The sequence below is a fragment of the Ahaetulla prasina genome, chromosome 2, assembly GCF_028640845.1.
Source record: "Ahaetulla prasina isolate Xishuangbanna chromosome 2, ASM2864084v1, whole genome shotgun sequence".
NCBI classification, from domain to species: Eukaryota; Metazoa; Chordata; class Lepidosauria; order Squamata; family Colubridae; genus Ahaetulla; species Ahaetulla prasina.
In genome coordinates, this window is record NC_080540.1 from 230,089,826 (window position 1) to 230,114,055 (window position 24,230).

The 24,230-nt window shown below is 38.1% G+C and overlaps 1 protein-coding gene across 2 annotated transcripts in view; it reads left to right on the forward strand.

Moving 5' to 3' along the window:
* The window catches only part of SMC5 (structural maintenance of chromosomes 5), a 47,016-nt gene that overhangs the window by 21,114 nt on the left and 1,672 nt on the right, over window positions 1-24,230 (forward strand). For both annotated transcript variants that reach the window (XM_058165595.1, XM_058165596.1), the window contains 9 exons: window positions 2,119-2,288; window positions 3,516-3,639; window positions 5,565-5,687; window positions 12,852-12,977; window positions 15,195-15,290; window positions 15,971-16,075; window positions 17,545-17,664; window positions 22,767-22,946; window positions 23,032-23,127. In XM_058165595.1, the coding sequence (XP_058021578.1) occupies window positions 2,119-2,288; window positions 3,516-3,639; window positions 5,565-5,687; window positions 12,852-12,977; window positions 15,195-15,290; window positions 15,971-16,075; window positions 17,545-17,664; window positions 22,767-22,946; window positions 23,032-23,127 (1,140 nt within the window). The remainder of the gene's footprint in view (window positions 1-2,118; window positions 2,289-3,515; window positions 3,640-5,564; window positions 5,688-12,851; window positions 12,978-15,194; window positions 15,291-15,970; window positions 16,076-17,544; window positions 17,665-22,766; window positions 22,947-23,031; window positions 23,128-24,230) is intronic.

The following is a 24,230-nucleotide window of genomic DNA, read 5'->3' on the forward strand; positions in this document are numbered from 1 at the left end:
GAAATGTGCTGCTATGCTTGATTTTTCTTTCATTCAGTTACTAGCAGTATTTCTTTTACCATACTACGAATCAAATAATTACAACCTATGACTTCTAATTTTGAAAATATATTGACAATCTGGGTTATGAATTTTTCTCAGGTAACTTATTGTTGTACACCAATTTGTACTTCTTAAAAAGGTTACTTATAGTAGTCAGGGTAGAATTTCATTTGAGAACCTTGGAGAACCTAGAGATACAATAGAGGAGATATTGTGCGCATATCCATTTTAAAGCTAGTGCAAGTTTTTAAAAACAAGGAATGTTGATAATTGGATAGTAGAAGAATGACCATATTTTTTGGACTATAAGACACTCTGGACTATAAAATGCACCTAGCTTTTGCAGAGGAAAACAAGGGGGAAAAAATCTGCCTCCCAGCAATTTGCCTCCTTGCAACAAACAGCAAACAGCTGTTCTGACCCAGCCTTAGCAGAACTAAGAAACAGAACCGCTTGTCCCGAAAAACCCTCTTTATTTAGCTACTGGGAATTCATAGCATTCTCACACAGGAAAGTCCACGCAATAATCCTTCCAAGGGTTAACTGAAGTACAGACCTTATTAGTCCTTGGATGATTGCCAGGCCGGGAGCTTCCAGCCACAAAGCTGTAAATCAAGCAGGCTCTGAGACACAACTGTTTCCCACAACGCCACTCCCTTTCAGCTTCTATTTATTTCCCAGCCAGGGAGGGCCATTCAGCATCTACGTGTACCTTTCTTTCTGATTCGGCTCCTGGTATTCAATTGTTCGTCTCTCCTGAGAGCTCGGCACATGCGGGCATCTGTAACAGGCCCCAGCTGTTCTTCCCCACTTATCTCTGACTCCGAAGGCAGCTGGGAAATGTCGGACAGCCCTGGATCTCTTTCTACTTAGACACAGAGCATCCATCAGAGCCTTCTCCAGACTCCAGGACTGGCCTAAGTTCCTCCCCAACCTCCTCATCATCTAAGTCTGCTACCAGCTCTGCTGGCAACTCACAAGCCACAACAACAGCCTGGTCAGCTTCGGCACAGCCTGATTTAGCACAAGCAGCTGATTGGCGGTTGGATCGGCCTCCCGGAATACTGCCTAACAGCTGTTCCAGTCTATAGTGATCACTGCTACCACCTATTGCCACCTCCGCACATTCTATTTTCGGCCTCCACGTGTCCCATTTTTGACCCAGGATGCACAGAGGCCGAAAATGGGGCATGTGGTGACGGCGATCCCCGCAGACTGGAACAGCTGATAGGCTGTATTCTAGGAGGCAGATCCAACCCCCAATCAGCTGCTCGTGCTAAATCAGGCTATGCTGAAGCTGACCAGGCTGTTTGCTGCAAGGAGGCAAATTGCTGGGAGGCAGAGGCTGAAGTGTGGGGGCCAGTGGGTGGGTGAGGCTTCGGCAACATTCACTCTATAAAACTCACATTTCCATCCACTTTGGGGGGGGGGGAAGTATGTCTTATACACCGAAAAATACGGTAAATTGATTCTACTAGAATGTATGTGGATCAAGGTTGATGATGTTTTCTAGTCAGGTAATGAAACATCCTCAAGCCAACAACCAAGCTCGGAGAGCACTAAGGATTCCTCAAATTAATAGATTACTGAAATTCTTAAGATTATCAAGAATGTATAATAATTCAAGAATGGTCTATCTTATTCCTTACTAAGATAATATGTAAGAGAAAGAGTTTTAGTAGGTGGGTGGAATTTAAGTAACACCTGTTCGAAAAGGTGATTAATGCAGGAATTTAATTCACTAGATCAACAAATCAGTAGACTAAAGTTACATTTCTATACATCTTAGTTAGCATTAATTCCTAAAGGACATTGAACTCAGTGTGACTTAATTTAGATTGGCTACACAATTGTATTGTTAATAGAAAAGCTTCTGTTCAAAACACACACACTGTGTGTGTGTGTGTGCGCGCGCACACATGCATAAAAAGAACAGCTCTGTTTATTTGAATCCAAATAGTAAATTGTTACTTTATTGAACATGAGAGTAAAATATGTATAATTTAAAGCAGTCAGAGCAAATATGCTTAGTAATATTGCACATAAAATGGTATTTTTCTTCTATGCTACTTATAGGAAATTAACAAGCAGTTGCAAACGTTGGATTCTCAAATGGCATTACACTCTGAGAAGCAGAAACACCTGGAATGCAAAGACAACCAACTCCGTCAACAGAAAAAGGAACTCTTGGAACGAAAAAATAAAAGGAAGCAATTAGAATCAAAAATTAGTATGAAATGTGATAGGTATGGATTATATAAAATTACTTTAAAATCTAGGTAGAAAAGTAGAATTTAGAAAGAAAAACCAAAACATCATCTAGTTCTTCTCCTATGTAATATGCCTTCCAGGAAAAGAGGTGACTGCCACAATTTTATGATAATGAATAGATAGTAGTTTTGTTTCCTTTATTGGAAAACAAAATCTTACAAGAAGACTGTTAAAACTGAAATACAAATATTAAGTTAGGTTATAGTCACATAATCATTTTCCCTTTAATTTTTTAATTTTCTTCAGTTATTTTTCCGTGATTGTTTCTTCCTTTCAGCAGCATTCACCTTGTGGCTATTATTTTTGCTTGAAGTTTTTCTCTCTTCACCCAACCTTCCCCATACAATACTTACAGATAGTCCTTGATTTACAACCACAGTTGAGATTGAAAATGTTGGACTGAAGTGGTCATTAAATGAGGCATCATGCCTCAAAAAGCTGCATGCCAAAGGAACTCTGCCCTGCACAGGCCAAAATCCCAGGAGGCAGCCCTTTCGCTCTGAAAGAGGCTGGCTAAAAATGGTCTGTCCCAAAATCCAAGCAGGATTTAGACATGGAGTATTTGCAACATAGGGTATTTGCAGCCAGCCCACAGCAACAAGAGGACTCCCTCTGGTTTCTGGGAACTGGCTACAAATGCCCTATCCTGCAGTTTGTAATTACTTGTGCAAAACTACAGGATTGTAAATTGAAGACTATCCGAATAACAATATTCTTGGGATTTTAACTGTCAGGGTAAATAACCTTGTAGGAAATATAGTATGTAATTTTATTTATTTAGAATGTCTTTGCTGTAATAATTATCTTGAGCCTAAACATTATGTAAACGTTCAACTAAATAACAGTTTGAGAAAACTGAGGCAAGAATGTTTTATACTGTTGTGTTGTCTGGGTCAAGAAACCTGTGCTAGTTTTAAAACATGTTTCACTTGGTGGAAAAGTGATAGAATAGATTTATCAAAGACATAATTGAGAATTAGTGCGATTAATGTACAGTTAGCAGATGGTGTTAAACTAAACTTTGAGAGTTTAGGGATACCTGTGCAGCATATTCCGATGTTGATGATAATGATTTTCTACTTTCAAAATAGCAATCTTGTTTTCTAATTTTCCAAAAGATTCCCGAAACATATTTTTGTAATGTTGAACGGAGAGCGTAATAATTATTCTCAAAACATGACTCATAAATCTTTTTTATACAGTTTAAGACAGATGGAACAAGATGGCATCAATCTGGAAGAAGAATCTGAGCAAGCAAATGCTAAAATTAAGAAACTTAACACTCAGAAAGTAAAACTTGTAATTGATTTTATGCAATTAATAAAGGTAAATACAGTTTCTAAAAAAGAAGAGATACTTTTAATGCAATTGTATATTATAAAAACATTTAAATTATGAATTAATCTTTTTCATTCCTCTGTCACAAAATTGGCCATTTTATGTGATGATTGGCACATGGATTGAATTTGGATAATATTTAACTGTTAATAGTTAGTGTTTCATATCTTAAATTCTTGTCCCTGACTGCTTTCCCCTTACAAGTATTACATTGAGTGGCATTCAATAATACAAATGCTTTTGATTAATGACGGACATTCAGTGTATGATTCATCATGTTAATTGCTGTGTGATAGTTCAAATTAATAAATCCTGCTGTTGATCTGAACTCTGGTTATTTGTATTACAACAGCACAGATGTTAAGTAATTTGCCCATTGAGACCTATATTGCAAGATGATGTTTGAGTGGTTTTGCAAATTGGTAAGAGAAAATTACTTTGCCTGGCCAAAATCTAAGTAGCTGTCAGACTAAATATCCTCAGCAAATAAAACAGTGTTCTGTTCTTGACACTGATTTCAGCCTAGCACAAGTGCTGTGATAAAATGATAGGAACTGCCTTATAATGGCTTTTGCCTGGAAGTTCTGGGTGCTCCATCACTGGAGATTTTCAAGAAGAGACTGGACAGCCATTTGTCTGGAATGGTATAGGATCACCTGCCATGGACAGGGGGTTGGACTAGAAGACCTCCAAGGTTCCTTCCAACCCTATTATTCTAGAACAGAAAATAACAGAATAACAGAGTTAGAAGGGACCTTAGAGGTTTTTTAGTTGAGGGGTTCCAACCTCCGGGCACACTATCGGGCATTGAGCCTTTTGGAATAGGGCTGCAGAAGTGGTGGGTCAGCCTGTGTGTTTGTATGCGCTCCATTTGCATGAGTGGCGGACACACATGCCCACCACTCACACAAATGGAGCTGCATGCACAGAATCTTTCTCCCTCTCCCTCCCACCGGTCTGCAAAGCTGAAAAGATTGGGGAAATCTGTTCTACTCCAATCCTCTGCTCAGGCAAGAAATCCTATACCATTTCAGACAAATGGTTGTCCAGTATCTTCTTTAAAACTTCCAGTGTTGGAGCATCCACAACTTCTGGAGGCGATTATTCTATATCCTAATGAGCCAAACCATTTAACCCAATATTGGTACTGCTTTCTGTCAGGCATTCTCCGTAATTGCAGGTTTTTGCAGCCTTGCCTGGAGGAGCTGGAAATTCAACACACATAGAATGTACTCTACAAATAATCTATGGCTCTCCCTTACAATTTGCAGGGTAGATTGTTGCAGAGATAATGAGCCTTCCTGCCTTTCAAACTTCTTAAAAGTTTATTGATTTTTTTTAATGAACAACAGACTTTATAACCTCAGCTGCTCTCTTCCTAATGCAACATATATCATTGGATAGAATAGTTCTTCTAGTCCAGGAAGTCGATAGGAGTCACTGACTCAAAGACCAAAAAATGAATACCTCAAACTCCCTGAATATTCTTTCTGGAAGTTTCCTTTCTGGAGCTCATTCTCCTTTTTCTGTTATTTGCATTCTTGTCCTTGGCAAGTATAATTGTGGGCTGGGATTGGAAAATGAAAAACATTCTTTAATTTGTAGGTCATTGATTATGGAGGAAAACATTTTGCTTGATGAGTACTCAGATGCATTCCTGAGGGGGAGAAAGTTTTACTTTTAAAGAAGCGTTAAGTGGGACAAACAATTTCAGTTGAGAAAAGAAAAAAAGTAAGAGTTATGTTTGTTTCAGTGATGTGGTAGATTCTAGACAATAGACAGTCATGAATACCTAATATAGATAACACCACATTGGATCAAATTTTATATGAAGTGGAGTAATATAATCGGAGTATCTAAATTTTCAAAGCTTGAAACATTTGCAAACTTTTCTATTGCTTTATTTTTTGCAGAGTTGTATGGTCCTTAATGAAGACAAAACAAACTTGATGCTAGAGAACACAATAGCTACTTTTCACAAGAGCAGACTTGATGCTGAATATAGAGCTGCAACTATACACCTACGAGCTATGGATGTAAGCCTTCCATTTTGCTACTTGACAAATGAACGTGCAAATATGCCTAATGTATGTGTAGTTATTTATAAGAGGGTTGTTCACATAGATTATAATTCCTAGATAATACTAGGTTAGCCTTTCCTTTGTATGGGCAAAATAATGAACATAAAAACAATTCCTATAAAGGATTCCTTTGCTTCCTAAAATTTTTTTATCCTTCTACCTCCAGAATTATGGATTAAGGTAAGATGGATAGCAGCAATTAGATTTAAGTTTGTCTGAAATTCCACAGCTTTTAACATGACTTGTATTATGATAGTATTTTTAATTAGTAGAGAAGAATATTTGTAGCTCAGGGTTGAAATGAGAGGTCCTTGGTGCTCTCTGAGGTTGGTTGTTTTCTTGCAGATGTTTCGTTACCCAAAGTAGGTAACATCATCAGCACTGTTAGTATTTTTGTGGGAATCAAATGCTGCATACATGCCTTCTGCATATTTGTCAACCCAGAATTTTTTTGAAAAGTGCATGCTATCATGCACATGATGTAAAAGTATCACATGAATATTATGTGATGCCCTCCTACCTCTGGTTTTCAGTGTGGCACTTTAGGTCATAAATTCTCATTTATTCATTGCGTATTCTCTCAATGAATCTGCAGCAATGCATGCTTCTGCTTCATCCAGGATGATAGGAATTGTTTCCCCATTTGATCATTAGAGAATGGCAGTATTGCCTTTTGGATATGACAGTGTGGGGTTTTTTTTAGAATAATTTGTTAATTCTCTTTCTTCCATAGATTAACTTTTGCTGGTATTGTTTCATGTTTTGGACAAAAATTCTACAAAACAGTATTCAGAATAGATACCACAGTTTTTATTTTAAGAACATATCAATACTGTTTTTTTTCTGTACACTGTTGATATCATGCTTATTGGGAACCATAGTTTTATTTTTCAGTACCCTAACCCAGGGTGAATAGCCCCATGTTCTTGCTGTGGAAGAAAATGTCAGGATTATGCTTATGATCTGAGTAACATAACTATGATGGGAAACTGAAATGTGAGTTAAATAGCATTTCAGTTATTTATGATTATTTATTTGTTTGTTTATAAAACTAATCTGCGGCCCATCTCACCTAGAGGTGAGAATTTTGATGGTCAGTGGTACACCGGGTGGAGGAGCTGCTCCGGGATGAGCAATGGCCAGTCCTGTGACTAGAGCTCCGGAATATGGGACTAGCCAGGCAACTCATGGTGGGGCTGTAAATCTCCACCATAGAGGGATGTTTGTGTAACTTGCAACTTTGTAGCGCAGCCCTCGCCAGCTGGAATGTAATTGTAATGGTGCAAGGTGGAGGTGGCGCTGCAGGTGGGCCGAAGCAATGGGTGGCAGCAACCCCGGGCTTTTTCTTCCCCCTGCTGTAGCTTCCTGTCGGCTGAACTCACCGGTGGCTGTCCCCGCTCCTCCCCCTCCCTTCCCAGTCACTCATCGCCTGGCCTGAGAAGAGAAGGGCGGGGGATGGAGAATTCATCCCCTGCCCTTCATCGCTTGCTGAATCTCATTTCTTCTGGCCCTTGTTTGTGCACCTCAGTTTCTTGGGGAGATGCTTGACTTCCTCTCAGCCCCAAGACACTGGCTGGCCCATGAGAGGAGAGACAGAAAGAGAATGAGAGAGAGAGAAAGAGACAGAGAGAGAATGAAAGAGAGGGATGAGAAAGAGGGGTAGAGAGAAAGAGATGAGAGAGAGAAAGGGGGAAGGAGAGAAAGAGAAAATGAGAGAGAGAAAGTGGGAGATAGAATGAGAGAAAGTGGGAGAGAGATGAGGTGGAGAGAGAAAGAGAGAATGAAAGGGTAGAGAGAATGAGAGTGTGGGACAGATGAGAAAGAGGGAGAGAAAGAGATGAGAGAGAAAGGTGAGAGAGATGAAAGAGTGAGAATGAGAGAAAGGGGGAGGGAGATGAGAAAGGGGGAGAGAGAGAAAGACAAGTGAGAAAGGAGAGAGATGAAAGAAGAGACGGAGAGCGAGAGAATGAAAGAGAATCAGAGAATCAGAATGAGAAAGAGAGAGAGAAAGAGACAATGAAAAAGAGAGAGACTGAAAGAGAGAATCAGAGGAAGAAAGAGAGAGAGAGAGAGACAGAATAAAGAGAATCAGAGATTCACAATGAGAGAGAGTGATTGGGCAGAGAGAGAGAGAAAGAGATGAGAGAGAAAGTGGGGGGGAGAGAGAGAAAGAGAGGGGAGGGAGAATGCCTGAAGGACCCCATCCCGTCACTGGGAGTCCAGGTGCTTCAGCAAGCAGCGCGCTGGATTTGTATTAGCGGTCCACAGGATTTAAAATTATGAACCTGGTGGTCACTGAGGTCCAAAAATTGGGGACCCCTGATTTATGGGATTCCCATATGTTCTTTATGTTACCTGTGCTTGGATCAGATACACAAAAATGCGACTCATTTTTTTTCAGACTAATGAATCTCATTTATAAACTTACAGCTAAGGATTATTTATATATTATTGTACTATTTTGAAAGTTGGTGTAAGAGTATTGGGCCTTTGTAAAATAGGATGATGTTTTATTTCCCTATGTTATTACTCCAAATTCATAGGAAAACATGATTTTCTGCTATACAGAAAAGTCACATTTTATCTTTAAGTACCATAAGTCAAAATTCTTTGTGATTTCCATACTTGGGAATACTATCAGTGGTGAGTTCCTACTGGTTCTGCCCGGTTCTACCGAATAGGTAGTAACTTTAGGGACTAGTTCTCCGAACCGGTAGTAAGGGCAGCCTGGCCACGCCTCCGAACTGGTTCGCTGGTCGCTGCTTGTTCGCCCACCCAACGTGTCCATTGAACAGTAAGCTGACTGGAGCTGGGAAGCGTCTGGCTGGCAAAGAAGCCTCTCAGCTGCCTGGCCACAGGGCACCGAAAAGTCCTTCAGCCAGTGAGAAGAAAGCTGTGCATGCGCGAAGATGACGGCAGTGACCAGAGGTCTTTTCGGCGCCATGCGCCAGCAGCTGGATGGAAAAGAAGCCTCTCGGCTTCCAAGTTCACCAGCAGGCTCGGTCCTTTCACAGGGTCGCTTTTCTCCACACCCGAGAAAGATCAAAAAGCACAGAGCAGCCTTTAAGGAGAAAGTTGGCATAGCCGCCTAGACGAAGTAAAAGAAAATGAACCACTGAAGGAAGGAGCCCCCCGAAGCTGCCAGTGTTGCAGGCCCCCCCCCCTGCAGTTTGGAGCTCCAAGTGGAAGAGGTCCTCGGCTGTTGCGAAGAAGCGGCACCTCCGGGAGTGCCACGCCCGCTTAGTTCTCTTTGAGAGCAGCTTTGCAAAGCTGCTCTCAAAGAGAATGAAGCAGGTGTGGCACAGCCGGAGCTGCCGCTTCTTTGCAACAGCCGAGGACGGAAGCGTTTGCTCAGGAACGATGGATGAGGAAGGTGGCCAGAATCTCCGTGTAGCTCGACAGACGAGTAAACAAGTGTGGGGAGGCGAAGGGGAGCAGGTTTGGCCCCCCACGTGTTGCAACTTCCTCCCAGCCTTCACCTGCGCCTCCGTGCCACCAGCGTCTCCCGAAGCTGCCACGGTTGCAGCTGTGACAGTAAGCTGGGCACCTGAAAACAGCGCGGAGGCGCAGGCAAAGGCTGGGAGGGGGGTTCAACACGCAGGAGGCTTCTTTCAGTTCCTTGGCTCATCTGGGCTGCAGCTGAGTTGGCGGAGGCCACGCAGGGCACGGCTGGGAGCATGCTAACCTTGCCCTCCCCGAGTGCCAGACTCTGCCATTGCCATCACCCCTGGCCTGCCCGCTCCGGCTACAACCATGGGGAAGGCCCGTCAGAGGGAGAAGCGGCACTTTTCGGCCAGGAACGGCAACGGAGGGAAAGCCGAGATGACCACTGTCACCCCACTGCGTCCCGTCCTGGATATAGGGCCGTAGCATCAAAAAAAAAATGTCAAAAAGTCCCAATTTTTTTTGCCACCATTTCAGTGAGTGTGGTTTGGTGGGGAATTATGTGACTGAGTGCATGAGTAACGTCAAGTTGGCCACTCCCACTCAGTCATCTCTCCCCCCCAGCCACACCCACAGAATCGAGTAAAAAAATTTAGAACCCATCCCTGAATACTATATATAAAATTTAGTAAATGAGAATAATCCAAGATCATACTGTGATTTTAGCAAAGCATAGGTACCCAGTTATTTGGGGACACAACTACTAGATTAAAATTCAAGACATCTACTTCAGTTTTTTCACTTTATATATGGAAAAGGATCCTGGTTACAATTTATTAATGTACAATAGTGTTAAATAAAGTTTAGTTTACATCTATACTAACCTAAACTGAGCTTGAAATAAATTGTTTGGCATTGTCATCTAGAGGCTTTTTTAATATTTAAATTGTTTTTTTCTGGTAGATCTTCATAATAGATTTGGATCGATTCAAATAGATTGGCCTGATAATAGATAAACTAATATTGGTTTATTAATTTACCTTTTGGTAAAAAGCTGAACTATTGTCTTTTGCCACTAAAGGGTTTCTATCTATACTACATTTATATTATGAAATTCTGTCACTATTTTCTTGATTCATGAAACCCAGAGTTAGAACATACCAGCCATATGAAGACCATCATCAGCACTAGAACTCAAAACTCTTTCAGGATATTAGTTCTGTTGAATTGTTTGTATTGTTAAGAACTAATATTCAAGTCTGACTGCTTCTAATATAAGAATAGAATAGAATAGAATAGAATAGAATAGAATAGAATAGAATAGAATAGAATAGAATAGAATAGAATAGAATAGAATTTTTATTGGCCAAGTGTGATTGGACACACAAGGAATTTGTCTTGGTGCATATGCTCTCAGTGTACATAAAAGAAAAGATACGTTCATCAAGGTACAACATTTACAACACAGCTATTTATAAGCCGTTTACAACACAACCGTTTATAAGCCGTTTAATCAAGACTTTTGCTCTGTGCAGGCAGAGAGCACATCTGGAAGATAGCTGCTTGGTATTTGAAGTGTACATCAGTCACATGGCAATGATAAAATTTCTTCATGAATTTATTTTTCTTTTGAGTAGACTGTCTTATTTTTATCGTCTCATGTATACTAGCTTATTTGCATATCCTTTGAATGTGGTATCCAGAATCTGGCAAGATACTCAGGGGAACATCTGATTTATGTGGCAAAAATAAAATAAAATCCTCAGTGACTTATGAGGATTTGATTTTGGTTGGGTGCCAGTAAATCAGTGCCAACTCTTAGCAACCACATAGACCTGTTCGCAAATAATTTGTCTCCAACCTGACCCTTGAAGTCTTTCAGAGGTTCATCCATCACCAATGTAACTGATCCTTGATTCTGGTTGTCCTGCATTTCGCTTTCCTTTCACCTTAGCTAGCATTATAGACTTTTCAAGAAAGTTAAGTCTTTGCATGTGTCCAAAATGCGATAATTTGAGTCTGGTCACTTGTGCCTCAAGTGAGACCTTGTGAGACCTTTTTTAAAGTTGTATTAGCAATTTTGCAATTGCATTACACTACTGACTTGCACCATTAAAATCCCAGTATCTTTTTCATATATATCATTGCCAAGCAAATAATCCTCGTCTTTTAAATGTGAAGTAGAGTTTTCTAGCTCCTGAATTAAAAAGAAAAACAAAATTTGCATTAATTTGCCTGCTTGTTTTAGCTTAGATAGTACAGTTTTCTATTAAATAAAAAGTAAAAGAAAAACAGAAAAGAAACAAGATATACATTAGTAGCCTCTGATCTTCAAGCAATTAAAAGTATAATTCCAAATTTACCTCTTGCTCTATGATTAACAACTTAACTCCTTTCTATAATCTATCCTTTGTAATCATAAAAACTACAAATCGTATGTTCATTTTGGGGTTTTATGCAAAAAGTCCAAAAGAGGATTTGAAGTTAATGAAATTGGGTATTTCCTGTATGTGTATGCGTGTAAGACTATGATCTTAAAAGGTGCCAAAAGTTGGTTTAATAATAAGTTATTTATCATTATCATTATCTCACTGTAGACTGAAAAAATCATATGGTATTGATCTGTTTTTGAAATATTGAATGCTGTATAGTTTTCCATATTGGTTTTTCATAAAACATATCCTAGACAAAAAAATATCTGTTTTGAAAGCTATATGTGAGTTAGCAAACAATCAAAAACTAAGTAGTAAGAAGCAGAAAATTTAGATTGTATTTTTACTGGATACATCTGAACATTTTAAACCCGATTTAGTTGGTTGGCTTGGGACCCCAATGGAATTTTTCACTGGAGATGGTTGGTGGATAAGAAGACTTCGTCCCTATTCAGTTGGTCCTCTTTAATTTGGTTTTAATTTTCATGCAACTCTTCTTAATTTTAATTATTTTTATATTTATCTTTTTACTATTTATTAAGCTGCCCAGAGGTGTCTTATCAGTAAGATGGATGGCATATAAATTTAGTAAATAATGAATAAAAATAAACCAGGAAGTGACATGGATCTAATAATTAGGTGACCAGGTAGACCCAAGGATTCTGTCTACTGCATTAAGGAGTTATAGGATCTAAATTTTTCCAACTAACTGAATAATACTGTGATTCATTTGTGTTAAGTAGGCATGCCCAGTTGGAATCCAGCTCCTAGCAGTTTCAAATGATTTTATCTGTCAGATTCAAGAAAATTCTTCACCCAGCTTTTAGATGTTTTTGTGGTCCATCTCTTCCTAGAAGAAAATGGGGCATCTTAAAAAGTACCACTGGCATGTAATCTGTCGAGGCAAACAAGATTGACCCCAGAGAACCACTGCCAATACATAAATGTTGGGCTAAGTGAGCAAATAGACTGCCTTGGCTTGAGGCAACTTCATCTGTAATTTCTATAGTTGAAGAATAGTTGGAATTAAATCTATATGAGTTGATGAGCCATTTTATCAAATTTTATCTTATATCACAGGTATTATAGCTTGTCAAGTGCTTGTCATCCATGACTGCTAGACTTATCAAATAGATAACAAACTGACATGACAGCCATTATATATTACTGCTGAACTTGTATCAATCAGTGTATTGCACATTCTGAAAGCTTAACTCAGATAAATGTTTGACTGGATTTTCCTGAAGCCAGTAAAGCTTCCACAGTTTTAGCCTTTTGTTTTAATCTCTTCTATTTATTTCAGCAACAAATTTCTGACCTGGACGTAAAGAAGAATTCTCTTTTAGCAAAGTGTAAAAGTTTACTGAGCATCGCTAAAAGAGTTTGCAACCTTGGTATAGATCAAAACCTTCCAGAAGCTGTCTACAAGGTAAATGTCACAGTAAAAAGATTATACATACAGATTCACACAAAGATACATATGCAGAATATTCTTCACCCCTTTTCCTGAGAAAGCTCAAAATGCAAAATTGCCCTGACATCAGTGAGACATCAGAATAAAACAATTAAAACAACTGTATTAGACACAGTGGAACGTAAAAGGCTGAAAAATTAAATAAGATTCTATAAGCACTAGAAGGCCTACACTTAAGAATGCCTTTTTTAGTTGGTCTTACTTTAGATGTCAAGAATACCAAGAAACCCTCAAAAGATTCATTCATAGATAGATTCACAGAGTGAGCTGTACAGATAGCCCTTGACTTATAACCATTTGTTTAGTGACTATTTGAAATTATAATAGCATTGAAAAAGGTGATTTATGATTGTTTTTCATACTTACGTCCATTGTAGTATCCCAGGTCACATGATCAAAATTCGGATGCTTAGCAACAGGCATGTATTTAGGACAGTTGCACTGTCCCAGGGTCATGTGATCACCATTTGTAATCTTTCTATCCGGCTTCCGACAAACAAAGTCAATGGAGTAAGTCAGATTGCTTAAGAACCGCATGATTCATTTAACAACTGCAGTGATTCCCTTAACAACTAGCAAAAATGCCATCAAACAGGGCACAATTTACTTAAAAATTGTCTTGCTTAGCAGTGAAAATTTTGGGCTCAATTGTGGTCATACGTTGTATAGGATTTTAAACATTAAGACTAGCATTGTGGATTGTGTTCAGATTAATTAAAAGCCCATGAAGCCCCAGAAGTACTGACTAGGTAGATCTTCAGCATTTGGCTGATAGTTGGTTTACAGTATTTTGAAATTTCATTTTGGCACAATTTTCAAAGACAAACTTTCTCTTATTAAACACAGTTAATCCAAAGGAATTCCACTGTTTGTAGATTACCTCATAATATCTCTAGGTCACAAAGGCTACTTGAGGCTGTTTTTCAAATTCATGAATGTTTCCAGTTATCAATTCAATAATTTTATGCTCTCGTCTGATTGAAAAGTCAAGGAGACATCATATTATTATTATTATTATTATTATTATTATTATTATTATTATTATTATTATTATTATTATTATTATTTAATTTTTATACCGCCCTTCTCCCGAAGGGCTCAGGGCGGTGAACAGCCAGCTAAAAACAGTACAATACACGACAATAAAATCACTATTTAAAAAACTTATTCGATATGGCCTATAAAGTTAAAATATAAAATACATAATATAATATAAAACCCCATGTAAAATCCAATTAAAAAACCCATTTTATGCCAGAATGTAATACTATTGGGCTTCAAAAGTTTTCTAAAACATCATTCTCCATTAGTATTTCTTCAAATTGCACTCATATCCTTGCACTTGTTGTCCACAGAGCCTCCAGTAGATAACTAGGTTTTAATAAGCTAGCGTGACTGACTTAAGAATGAAGAGAAAAATCTAACATAATGCATAAATATTTCTCTTTCCTTATCCTGAATAAGGATTGGCCACTGGAACCATACACTTAGATTTTGGGCAAAGAAAGATGTTATAATTCATTTTATTCCTTGTCTACTACCTTGAAATATTGTAGGCATTATTGCAAAATAATGCCTTTTTATTTTTCTATTAATCATGATTCCATTGAGTAATTGTATTTTTGTATATGCAGCAGGAGTCCAAAAACATCTAGCTATCTGCATAACATATAACTTATAAGTTGTATAATCAATAGCTTATCAGAAATTTACAGTGTCACTTATCATGCTTACTACTATGTTCCTTTATTTTCTGAAGAACATGGAAAGAAGCACCACAACTTTCTTTGCAACTGGATAATAGTATGTTGCTAAAGCTGTATTGATTGTATCATTGCACAATTATTTGAACAATCCCCCTTTCCACTTCAAGCAATAGAAGAAGCTTGAAGTTGGACTTTGGTAATGGAATGCTACAATAAATCAGTGTCTGCTCCCCTTTTTTTGCTTGAAATGAGTAGTGAAAGTCTATCACAATTGTTCCCTTCTGCCATCCCATGTTTATAAATGGTTATCTGTATCAAGACAGGGAGATACAAACTAGAAGCGAGCAGCTTGGGCCTTGCTAGCAAAAAGGCTATGCAGGCATAAAGGAGCTTACTAAACATAAAAGATGCTTGTGCAGAAAGCATAATTATTTTATTTTACACAAATGTAATGTAATCTTTTTAGGCATTCACGGACCTTCCAAATACAGTGGATGAAATTGATGCTCTGCTGAATGAGGAGAAAACGAAAGCTTCATGTTTCACAGGCCTCAATGCTTCAGTATGTACTCCCAGTATTACATAATAGTATATTATGTGCATTATGTAGAAATTAATAATCACTGTCTTCAGCGGCAGCAGCTAAGTAGCAGGAATAATGTGGGGTAAATACCATTAGAATTTTAAATAATTTGTTCAAGGTCGTATATATTCTGTGCTGCTGTTCTTTTAACAATGAAGAAGAAAAAACAGGATAGGAAATGAGGAAAAAAGAACTAAATTTACTAGATACCAGTTTCACTTTAAAGGAAGTTACCTCTACGCAGTACCTTCCCCCAATCATATTTGAATAATAGATACTTTTCCACAATTGAAGAAAACAAACAGTACTCGGTTATAATATACTGTAGAGAACTAAAGTAATGGGGGGCAGAAGTTAACTTTTGAACCATACATTTCTTTTAACTCAAAAAACCATTGCTGCAACCATGTTGTGTTTGATCAGATCGGATCCTATTTTTAACATACAAGTCAATGTTAGGTACAGCTATACGCTTATAAGACACAGCCTTGGATTCTTCTTGCTTGAGATAATAAGATGCAAACAAGCTACCAAATTTAATATAATCTTGGTGTGTGAAAAAATAATCAGTATTTTTACTTCAGATGTGGATAGTTAATGTTCTGCATTGTTCATTCAAATGATAAAGCCTTTTAACCAAAGCAGCCTTTTCTTCCCAGGTTGTTGAAGAGTATAATAAAAGAGTTAAAGAAATAGCACAGATGACAGCAGAACTGGAGGAAAAGAAAAAGGAACTGGTCAGGTATAGGCGAAATATTTCACAGGTATTACTGTTATTACTTTCACTATTCATTTTGTCCTGAAATAAATATCCATTAAGGAATTATATTGTAAAATGCAGCATAAATTATCATTGGCTGTAAAATTGTGTTGTTTGTTGTGTGCCTCTCCGAATGGCTTTTAGTAAGACAGGTGGCTATATAAATTGAATTCATAAACAAATAAATATAAAGACATACAGGAAAAAATTGTAACTTGCCTAGAGGTAAGTGTGCGGCCATTTTTTTTTCTTTGAAGACTTTGTAATCTCTTGCATCGAGGTAGAGTCTGGGCAACTGAATGGAGCTCAAGCGTTTACTGACTGGATGCCCTTCCTGATATCTATGTGGAGTTTCAGTAGACAATTACTCATTTCACCCAGAGAGAGAAATATCTGCCGCTACCTAGGGTCAGACTCACAGCCTCTTGATTGTGAAGCAAGAACTCTATCTCTAGACCACCATGTTGCTGTAGTAGGTGGGCAGCCATATAAATCCAAATAAATAAATCCAGATAGGTAGGTAGGTAGGTAGGTAGGTAGGTAGGTAGGTAGGTAGGTAGATAGATAGATAGATAGATAGATAGATAGATAGATAGATAGATAGATAGATAGATAGATAGATAGATAGATAGATAGTTGTGCAGGTTGAAAGAATTAGCCAATGACATCACCGTTTCCCAGTGGCTGCCCAGTTGGGAGTTCCTTTCATGTCCCTGGAAGGAGCTGGAATGAAAGATGAGCGCGCACCCTGCCCTATGGTAGCACTTGGGTCTTGAACACAGACTTGGTAATCTCCAACTCACCGTCCTAACAACATGAACCACCGTGCTCCTTATTAAATAAAGGTTAAAGAGAACTAAATAAGGTAAATTATAATTATCTACCCAAGCATTTCAGCTTGCCTCCTAAAGCCAAGCTGTTAAAGCCTGACTCTTCTGAAGATCTTTTACGGATTGATCGCAAAGCCATTGATTCCAAAATTAATGTAGAACAGCCATAATGTGGCAATCCTAGCCTTCATCCTAGGTAGTGGGAGGATTGGAAATAACGGCAGCCAACTGAACAGAATGGCTTTGAGCAGTATGGCTTTGTGTACATCAATACGTCTAAAGAGAGATGGGATGGCAGTTTCACCTCCTAGTGGCCACTTATAAATAAGTTAGCCTGATGATGATATCCGTTGACGCCCATGAAGATTACCAAGTTGTGATGTGAATGTGCAGAATCTAACATGATGCAAGGCAACATGACCTACATTTACTTTCCATGGAGCAATATTGATGAATGAATTAATTTGAAATAGGCAATTCAGAGCCTGGATACATCTGTAGTTTCTGACCACTGTGCAGTAGGTAAGTAATTAAGACCACTATTAATTAGTAATATATTGAATACTTTGTTCTGGCATATTGTGTACTATTGATGATGGAATCTTTCCTGCCACTTCTGTTATGACCAGTCTTTTGTTTTTAGGTTAAGGAAAGATGGCTGAACCCTTTGAAAAAGATGGTTGACCAAATAAATGAAAAGTTCAGCAGCTTTTTTAGCTCTATGCAATGTGCAGGGGAGATAGATCTTCATGCAGAAAATGAGGTATGATTATAAAAGTGATGTATTCCTTTATAGAGGGGAAAACACCTCTATGCATAACATTATGGCTTTTCAATTAAACAATGGGCAATAGGGTGTACAGCTTTGTATACTGTCATTTAGAAAAAAACTATTCAAGGCAATAGCTTGTTTCCTCAGGATATATAACTTAAAAATATTAAATTATCATATTCCTAGTTAAATTCTGGCAGTCCATATATAAGATCTATGAATAATATGGACACAATGCAACTTCAATGGTGATTTCAACTGCAACACTGAATACTCGCTACATTAAAAACTAACAGAGGTCTACCTAGTAGCACATAAAAATGGGGACAGATGTTTTGGACTATATTTTCCATAATCTTTTGCTACTGGTCATATTGGCAGAATTGATGCAAATTGCATTCTAAAACATCTATGGGGTATCAATGAGCTGCTTTTCCCGTAAGTAAAAAGTACTGGTGCATAGAGCACGCTGAAAAGAATAGGGTAATCCAAATATAGTCTGGCTCACTTTGCCTAATTGAGTTCTGTTGAGCAAAATAAATAGATGCAGCTACAATATATATGACTGTAGCAAGATTGGATCAGGAATTATGTGAGTTGAAGTCCAACAAGTCATAAAGTTGCCATGGTTGTCCACCCCTGCACTAGAAGACTGGATTGCAAACTTCACTGGGCGACTCTGAATCTACCCAGCCTCTGTCATCAAATTGTTATGTTACTGAGGTTATGATAAATTAGGGAATTGTTCCTGTAAACAACCCTGAATTGAAAGAGAAATGTTAGCATAAAAATACAATGAATAAATAAACAGGTGTAAGTCAGATGCTGCACATTAGTATGCTTATCAAGTCAAAACTTGTGTTCCACCAAGAACGATTTTTAGCCCTGGCCCCAGTTCCAGCAATAAGAAGCTCTTGGGAGAATCCGTAAGTACTCATAGAAATACTTTGAATATACATGTGCTATTTGCTGTCATCTATCTGTCATATTAATAAGCATTTCATTTTGGGAGAAAAATAAAGTTCATTCATCATAGCAAATTTTCTGATTACTTGAGATAAAAAGTAGTGCAGATTGTGGTATTGATCAAAACCTGGAGACTCCAAAAGCCTTCATAGCAGTAGTGCCTGATTTCTTAGAATCTCTGGGCACATTCTTAAGCAGCCATTATCTGCATGGCACATAGCTTTAGTATCATCCATTGGGTTGGCCTAACAGTCCTTTGCACCTCATTGGATTGGTTAACTGAAGCACTGCAGGGACCAAAGAAATACAAAACTAAGGGGCTTCTGCTGGATGTCTAAATCTGTCTTTAAAAAGAGAAACAAACTAAGTTTATCTCTCTGTTACATTCATTATCTCAATTCCTCCTCCTTGTATATTATAATTTAGCAATAACACATCGCTTTCCCCAAGATACGGGGACTATCTCTACTTCAGTTATCTTTTCCCACCTATTGCTCTTTCCAGACTTTCCTATAGGTACAGCTCTCTTTTAGAATTAATACATCTTAAAATGCCATTATGTCTCTTGTGATCCATATAACTAGCAGTGATGCCTGTTGAGTCAATTCTACTTCAGAACAGAGTGTGCAATCTTTGATTCATACAAGGTGCTTGTGTCTGATGTAAAGACCAGGACATCACTCTGTATGTAAAATTTTCCACAATTCCTCCTTGCCTTTGTACCCTATGCTTTTCTACCAGTCTTCCTTGCTGCCATCACCACCAGGTGGTGCTGCTAATTTCCTGATAGCATTTTGGTGATTGAGCTTATCAAACCTTTTCTGTCTGTTTCACAGAACATTCACCTATTTACCAATAGGGCAGATTTTGTACTTTAGAGCAAAAGGGAATACTTATCACCAAATCTCTATTCGCTCTATCTCACTGTGTGGTTCCTTTGTTCTAGTTTCACAGCAGACATCACACTGGTCTTACAATTAATCTCTTATGCCATGTTCAGTGACATATAAAGTTCTGTCATCTTGACTTAATTTTCTGTTTTCTTCTCACCTAGAAGAATTGAAAATTATTGTCTGTAAAAGTTTACCTAATGACCATTTACTCCAGCCATTGCTCCAGGCAGAATTTGTTGGTGTTTTCATAGCTGATACCAAATGTTTTCTCAAGCATTTTTCCATCTCAACCCATTTTAACCTCCTTTGCCAACACCCTAAAATCAGTCTGTAATTCTCATAACTCTGTCACATATGTCTTGGAAACAATGCAATAGTACACAGTATTTTTTTTCATCAGAAACTCAATGTGGAGTTGCTGTTGTTGGGAACTCTGAACTTTTAATGTTCAACCCTGTACCTGAATAATTCAGACGTCTGTCCTTTATGAAGCTGGGTTTTTTTTCTGACATAATCTTCTTGGTTACACTCTCCTTGTCACCAGCTATACTACTAGAAATATTTTACGATCTTTAGATGTCCAATGTAACTGGGATACTGGGGTATGCATTACATGGCCCAATTCTTTTTATTACAGCCCATCTTTGCTTCTTAGAATGAATATAAATGGAAGAGGTCTCATCATGGTAATTTGTCAATTGAATAGTCAAAACAACCTTCCTATCTTATCATTTATTGAAGGAATTGTCCTTTGAAGACATCAGAAATTATTCAATTGTGGTCTGTAGACATGGTGTCAACCTACCATCTTCATTAGTTCTAGTGTCCATGTAACTGAGATGTTTCTTATAACCACGTAGACAGATACAGAAGTAGCCTTGAACAAGGAATGTAAGAGTGATTTATTAAACACCTACTCAGCCCTGAGAAAGAGAAAGGGGTGAGAAACTTGAGATAACCTCATTTTATCTTTTTTATAAGCAAGACAAAACTTGGTGTAGCTCTCAAGCTTTTGTTTTTGGTTTATAGAGTTTCAATAGTTCTTGTGTCTGTTTTTTGACGTGGTCAACACATAAGAGTGAGTAGTTTATTGGTCCTAAGACCAGTATTAAACTAATTGTGTTATTTGCCCCCAGTCATTAAAAATCCTTTCTATCCATCCATACATACAATAAAAATATAGGCTGCTGGGTCTTCAAGTAGTAAACCATGAAACCATCCTCCTTCCCCTCTCAGGTACTTTGTGAGTATCTGTTACCTTTGCAATGGCTTTAAGGGCATTGAGGCAAGAACTGGAATGGGACAACTGGCCACAGCCAACTCAACACAGCCAGCTTGCTGTGGCCAATTTTCTACAGCCAACTCACCACGGCCAACTCGCTGCAGGACATCTTGCCATGGCCAACTCAATGTGGGCCAACTCTCCATGGGATTCACTTAGTTCTTTTTATTTTTGTTGACCACATTTTCATCAGAATTATTTTATCTCTTGTATCAAAGGAAATCATTCCTGTGACTACCAGTTTTTGTAATGTTTTGATGAATGATAAAAGGAACTAACCTGCATTGCATTGTCTTGGGCCTAGTTGTCCTATGGCAAGTTGGCTAAAGTGAGTAGGCTGTGGCGAGTTGTCATAGACCCGGCAAGAACAGCATTCCATTCATACATAGTAGGCTCCTGTCTCCAATTAGAAAACCTCAGCTATAAAAGGATTATGCACAAGCAAATAATCCATATGTATGAATATACAGATAATAATTCAGAAAACCACAGTTAGAAATAAGCAATTATGTCCTTCTAAAGAAAAATAACACATTTTGACACAAATTTTCATTTATTTTGCTGGAGGAACTGCTGGAAATTTACAAACCATCTGACTGACATAAGACTTGCTTGAGAGTACCCAGTGAGATATCTGGTTTTGATAACAAACAAGGTGAATTATTTTTCCATGCTAGATTTTCCTTCAGCAGGTGAAAAAAACACTAGTAACAGTGCCAACACTTCTTCCACTGTTCTGTTGCCCCAGCAACAACTTAAGGCAACTTAAGAGAAAAATAAAGGGAGTATTTATTCTGAAAATTATGCAAAATAGGGAAATATTTTTATTGTTCAAAGGAGTTTAAAGATTAGTTTGAGGAAGCACTTGAACAATATACAAAATCTGTTTATTTTATTTGTTGCTAATACAGGTAGTCCTTGACTTACGATCACAGTTGAGTCCAAAATGTTGCTAAGTAAGAAATTTGTTAAATGAGTTTTGCCCCATTTTACGACAACACAGTTGTTAAGTGAATCACCACAGTGAATCTGGCTTTCCCATTGACTATGCTTGTCAGAAATTCAGAAAAGACAATTATGTGATCCTGGGATAGTGCAGCCATCATCAATACGAACCAGTTGTCAAGCATCTGAATGTAATTCACATGACCATGGGGATGCTGCAACAGTCATAAGTGTGAAAAATGATCGTAAGTCACTTTTCTCAATGCCATTTGTAACTTTGAATGATCACTAAATGAACTGTTGTATGTTGAGGTCTACCTGTACTGAATTGTTTCTTAAATGTATTTGTATTCTTTTTGTCCCTCCATAGGTACCTCCAAGGTGGATCTCCAGCCATTCCATTGCATTGATAGAAGCCCTGCTCAGTAATGAGTGTAAAGAACACACTGGCTTCATCACTTGGTTCCCTAATCTTGTTCTTCATTCACATTTACATGAGTGAAATCCTCCTGCAGGATTGACACTTAAGCACAGCGTAGAGACTAGGGAGTGGCATGGGGAAAGACAACAATGTTGTCTGTGGTCCAGTGTTGCTTATACATTTCAGTACCCTGCCCACGTTGAATGCCTGAACTCTAATTTAGGAGAGCTTAACTATGGTTTAATTGGGATATCAGAACTGACAAACCACGATTTGTCACCAGACTTTGAAATGGTGTTTGCCAGGTCTGAACAATGAATCATAGTTATGTTTCTTTCTAGGCCCGCAGAGGCACAGTCATCAAGAAGCTCAGTCATCAGGAATTAAAGTGAGAGCAAAGTAGAAACAGCTGCAAGGTGTGCAGCTGTTTCTTGCCATATACTTGGAAGCTTAGGGCTTGATCTGGCTTCTAAATTAGGGTTAGTGCAAACCTTGCCTTGATGTGACATTTTCTCTTTCAATTGATTAAGTAAGGGACTGTAAATATTTGAAGATAATCTGAACACAGGCATTTGTGTTTTGACAGGAGGAATATGACAAGTACGGGATTCGGATTAGGGTCAAATTCCGTAGCAGCACACAACTTCATGAGTTGACTCCCTACCATCAGAGTGGAGGAGAAAGAAGCGTTTCCACAATGTTGTATTTAATGGCTTTGCAAGAACTCAACAGATGCCCTTTCAGAGTTGTTGATGAAATAAATCAGGTATATATGCTGGCACTGGAAACAAAAGCTTCCTTCAGTATATTCTGTAGCAGAGAAACAATATTGCTATTTATTTCTTTTACAGGGAATGGATCCAGTTAATGAAAGGAGAGTCTTTGATGTGGTGGTAGAAACTGCCTGCAAAAAGAGCACTTCACAATACTTCTTTATTACACCAAAGGTGCGTGGCTGTAAACTCTGCATCTCATGTAGATTTTATACAGACAAACCTGTCTATAGCTTATCTTTTTTCCATTTTGTACAAATCATATTCATTCTTAACCTGATTTTAACCTAAAGAACTTGCCAGTTCTTTACTGGTGTTGGTCTTCATACTCATTGAGTTCTTCCCAAGAACCTAGAATGTGAAAATGAATCAGTGTAGTATATGTGTGGGTCCAAGCAGTGAGACCTTTTGCAATTGAGAGATGAAAATTTTGTCAATGTGCAGATTTTCTAACTGACTAATTATTATTTTTATTTTATCCCACCAAATAATACTATGTATTGGTCTAATAATTGAGAATGATCACTCTGTAAAAAACTGCAGACCAGTGAAAGTTATCCCCATTTCTGATTTTAAATTTGGATTGCCTTATTAGAAAATAAGTAATACTGATAACAATCTAATGTAATACTTTACCAAAAACATATACAGCTTAGTTTTAAATCAACCTTGGCAATTTTAAGACTTGTGGACTTCAACTCCCAGAATTTCCCGGCCATTATCATGGCTTGGTAGCAAATTAGAAGAAAGAAAATCAGATAATGAGAAATTGGCAAGCGGAGTCTGAACAGTTCTTTCCTTTTTCTCTGATGGCATTCTACTTCATGGTACCTGTTTGGAGCCACTTCTTTGAAGAATTATTTACATTTTTAAAAGGTAGCATGGCAGATTCAGTGGCATCCACAGGAGTGACAGCAACTTCTAATGCAAAATCTTTCTGACCCAGATGGATAAATTATAACATGTATGTGATGATATCCCCAAGCATATTACGTTGTCTCCTCTCCCCCTCTTCCAACAGCCAAGAGATGTACATGGGCTACATAGTGAAAATGTTTGCTAAAACTCCAGGTAGTTGTATAAACTAAATGTAAGCAATCAGAAGTAACGATCCCTGAATATAATAAAATTAACTCTCAGGTAACTATGTAGAGATAGTCCTTGCTTAATAACTGTCCTGTTTAGCAACCATTTGAAGTTATGACACTGCTGAAAAAGGAACTTTATGACAGGTCCTCGCGCTTATGACTGTCACAGCATCCTTGCAGCCACACGAT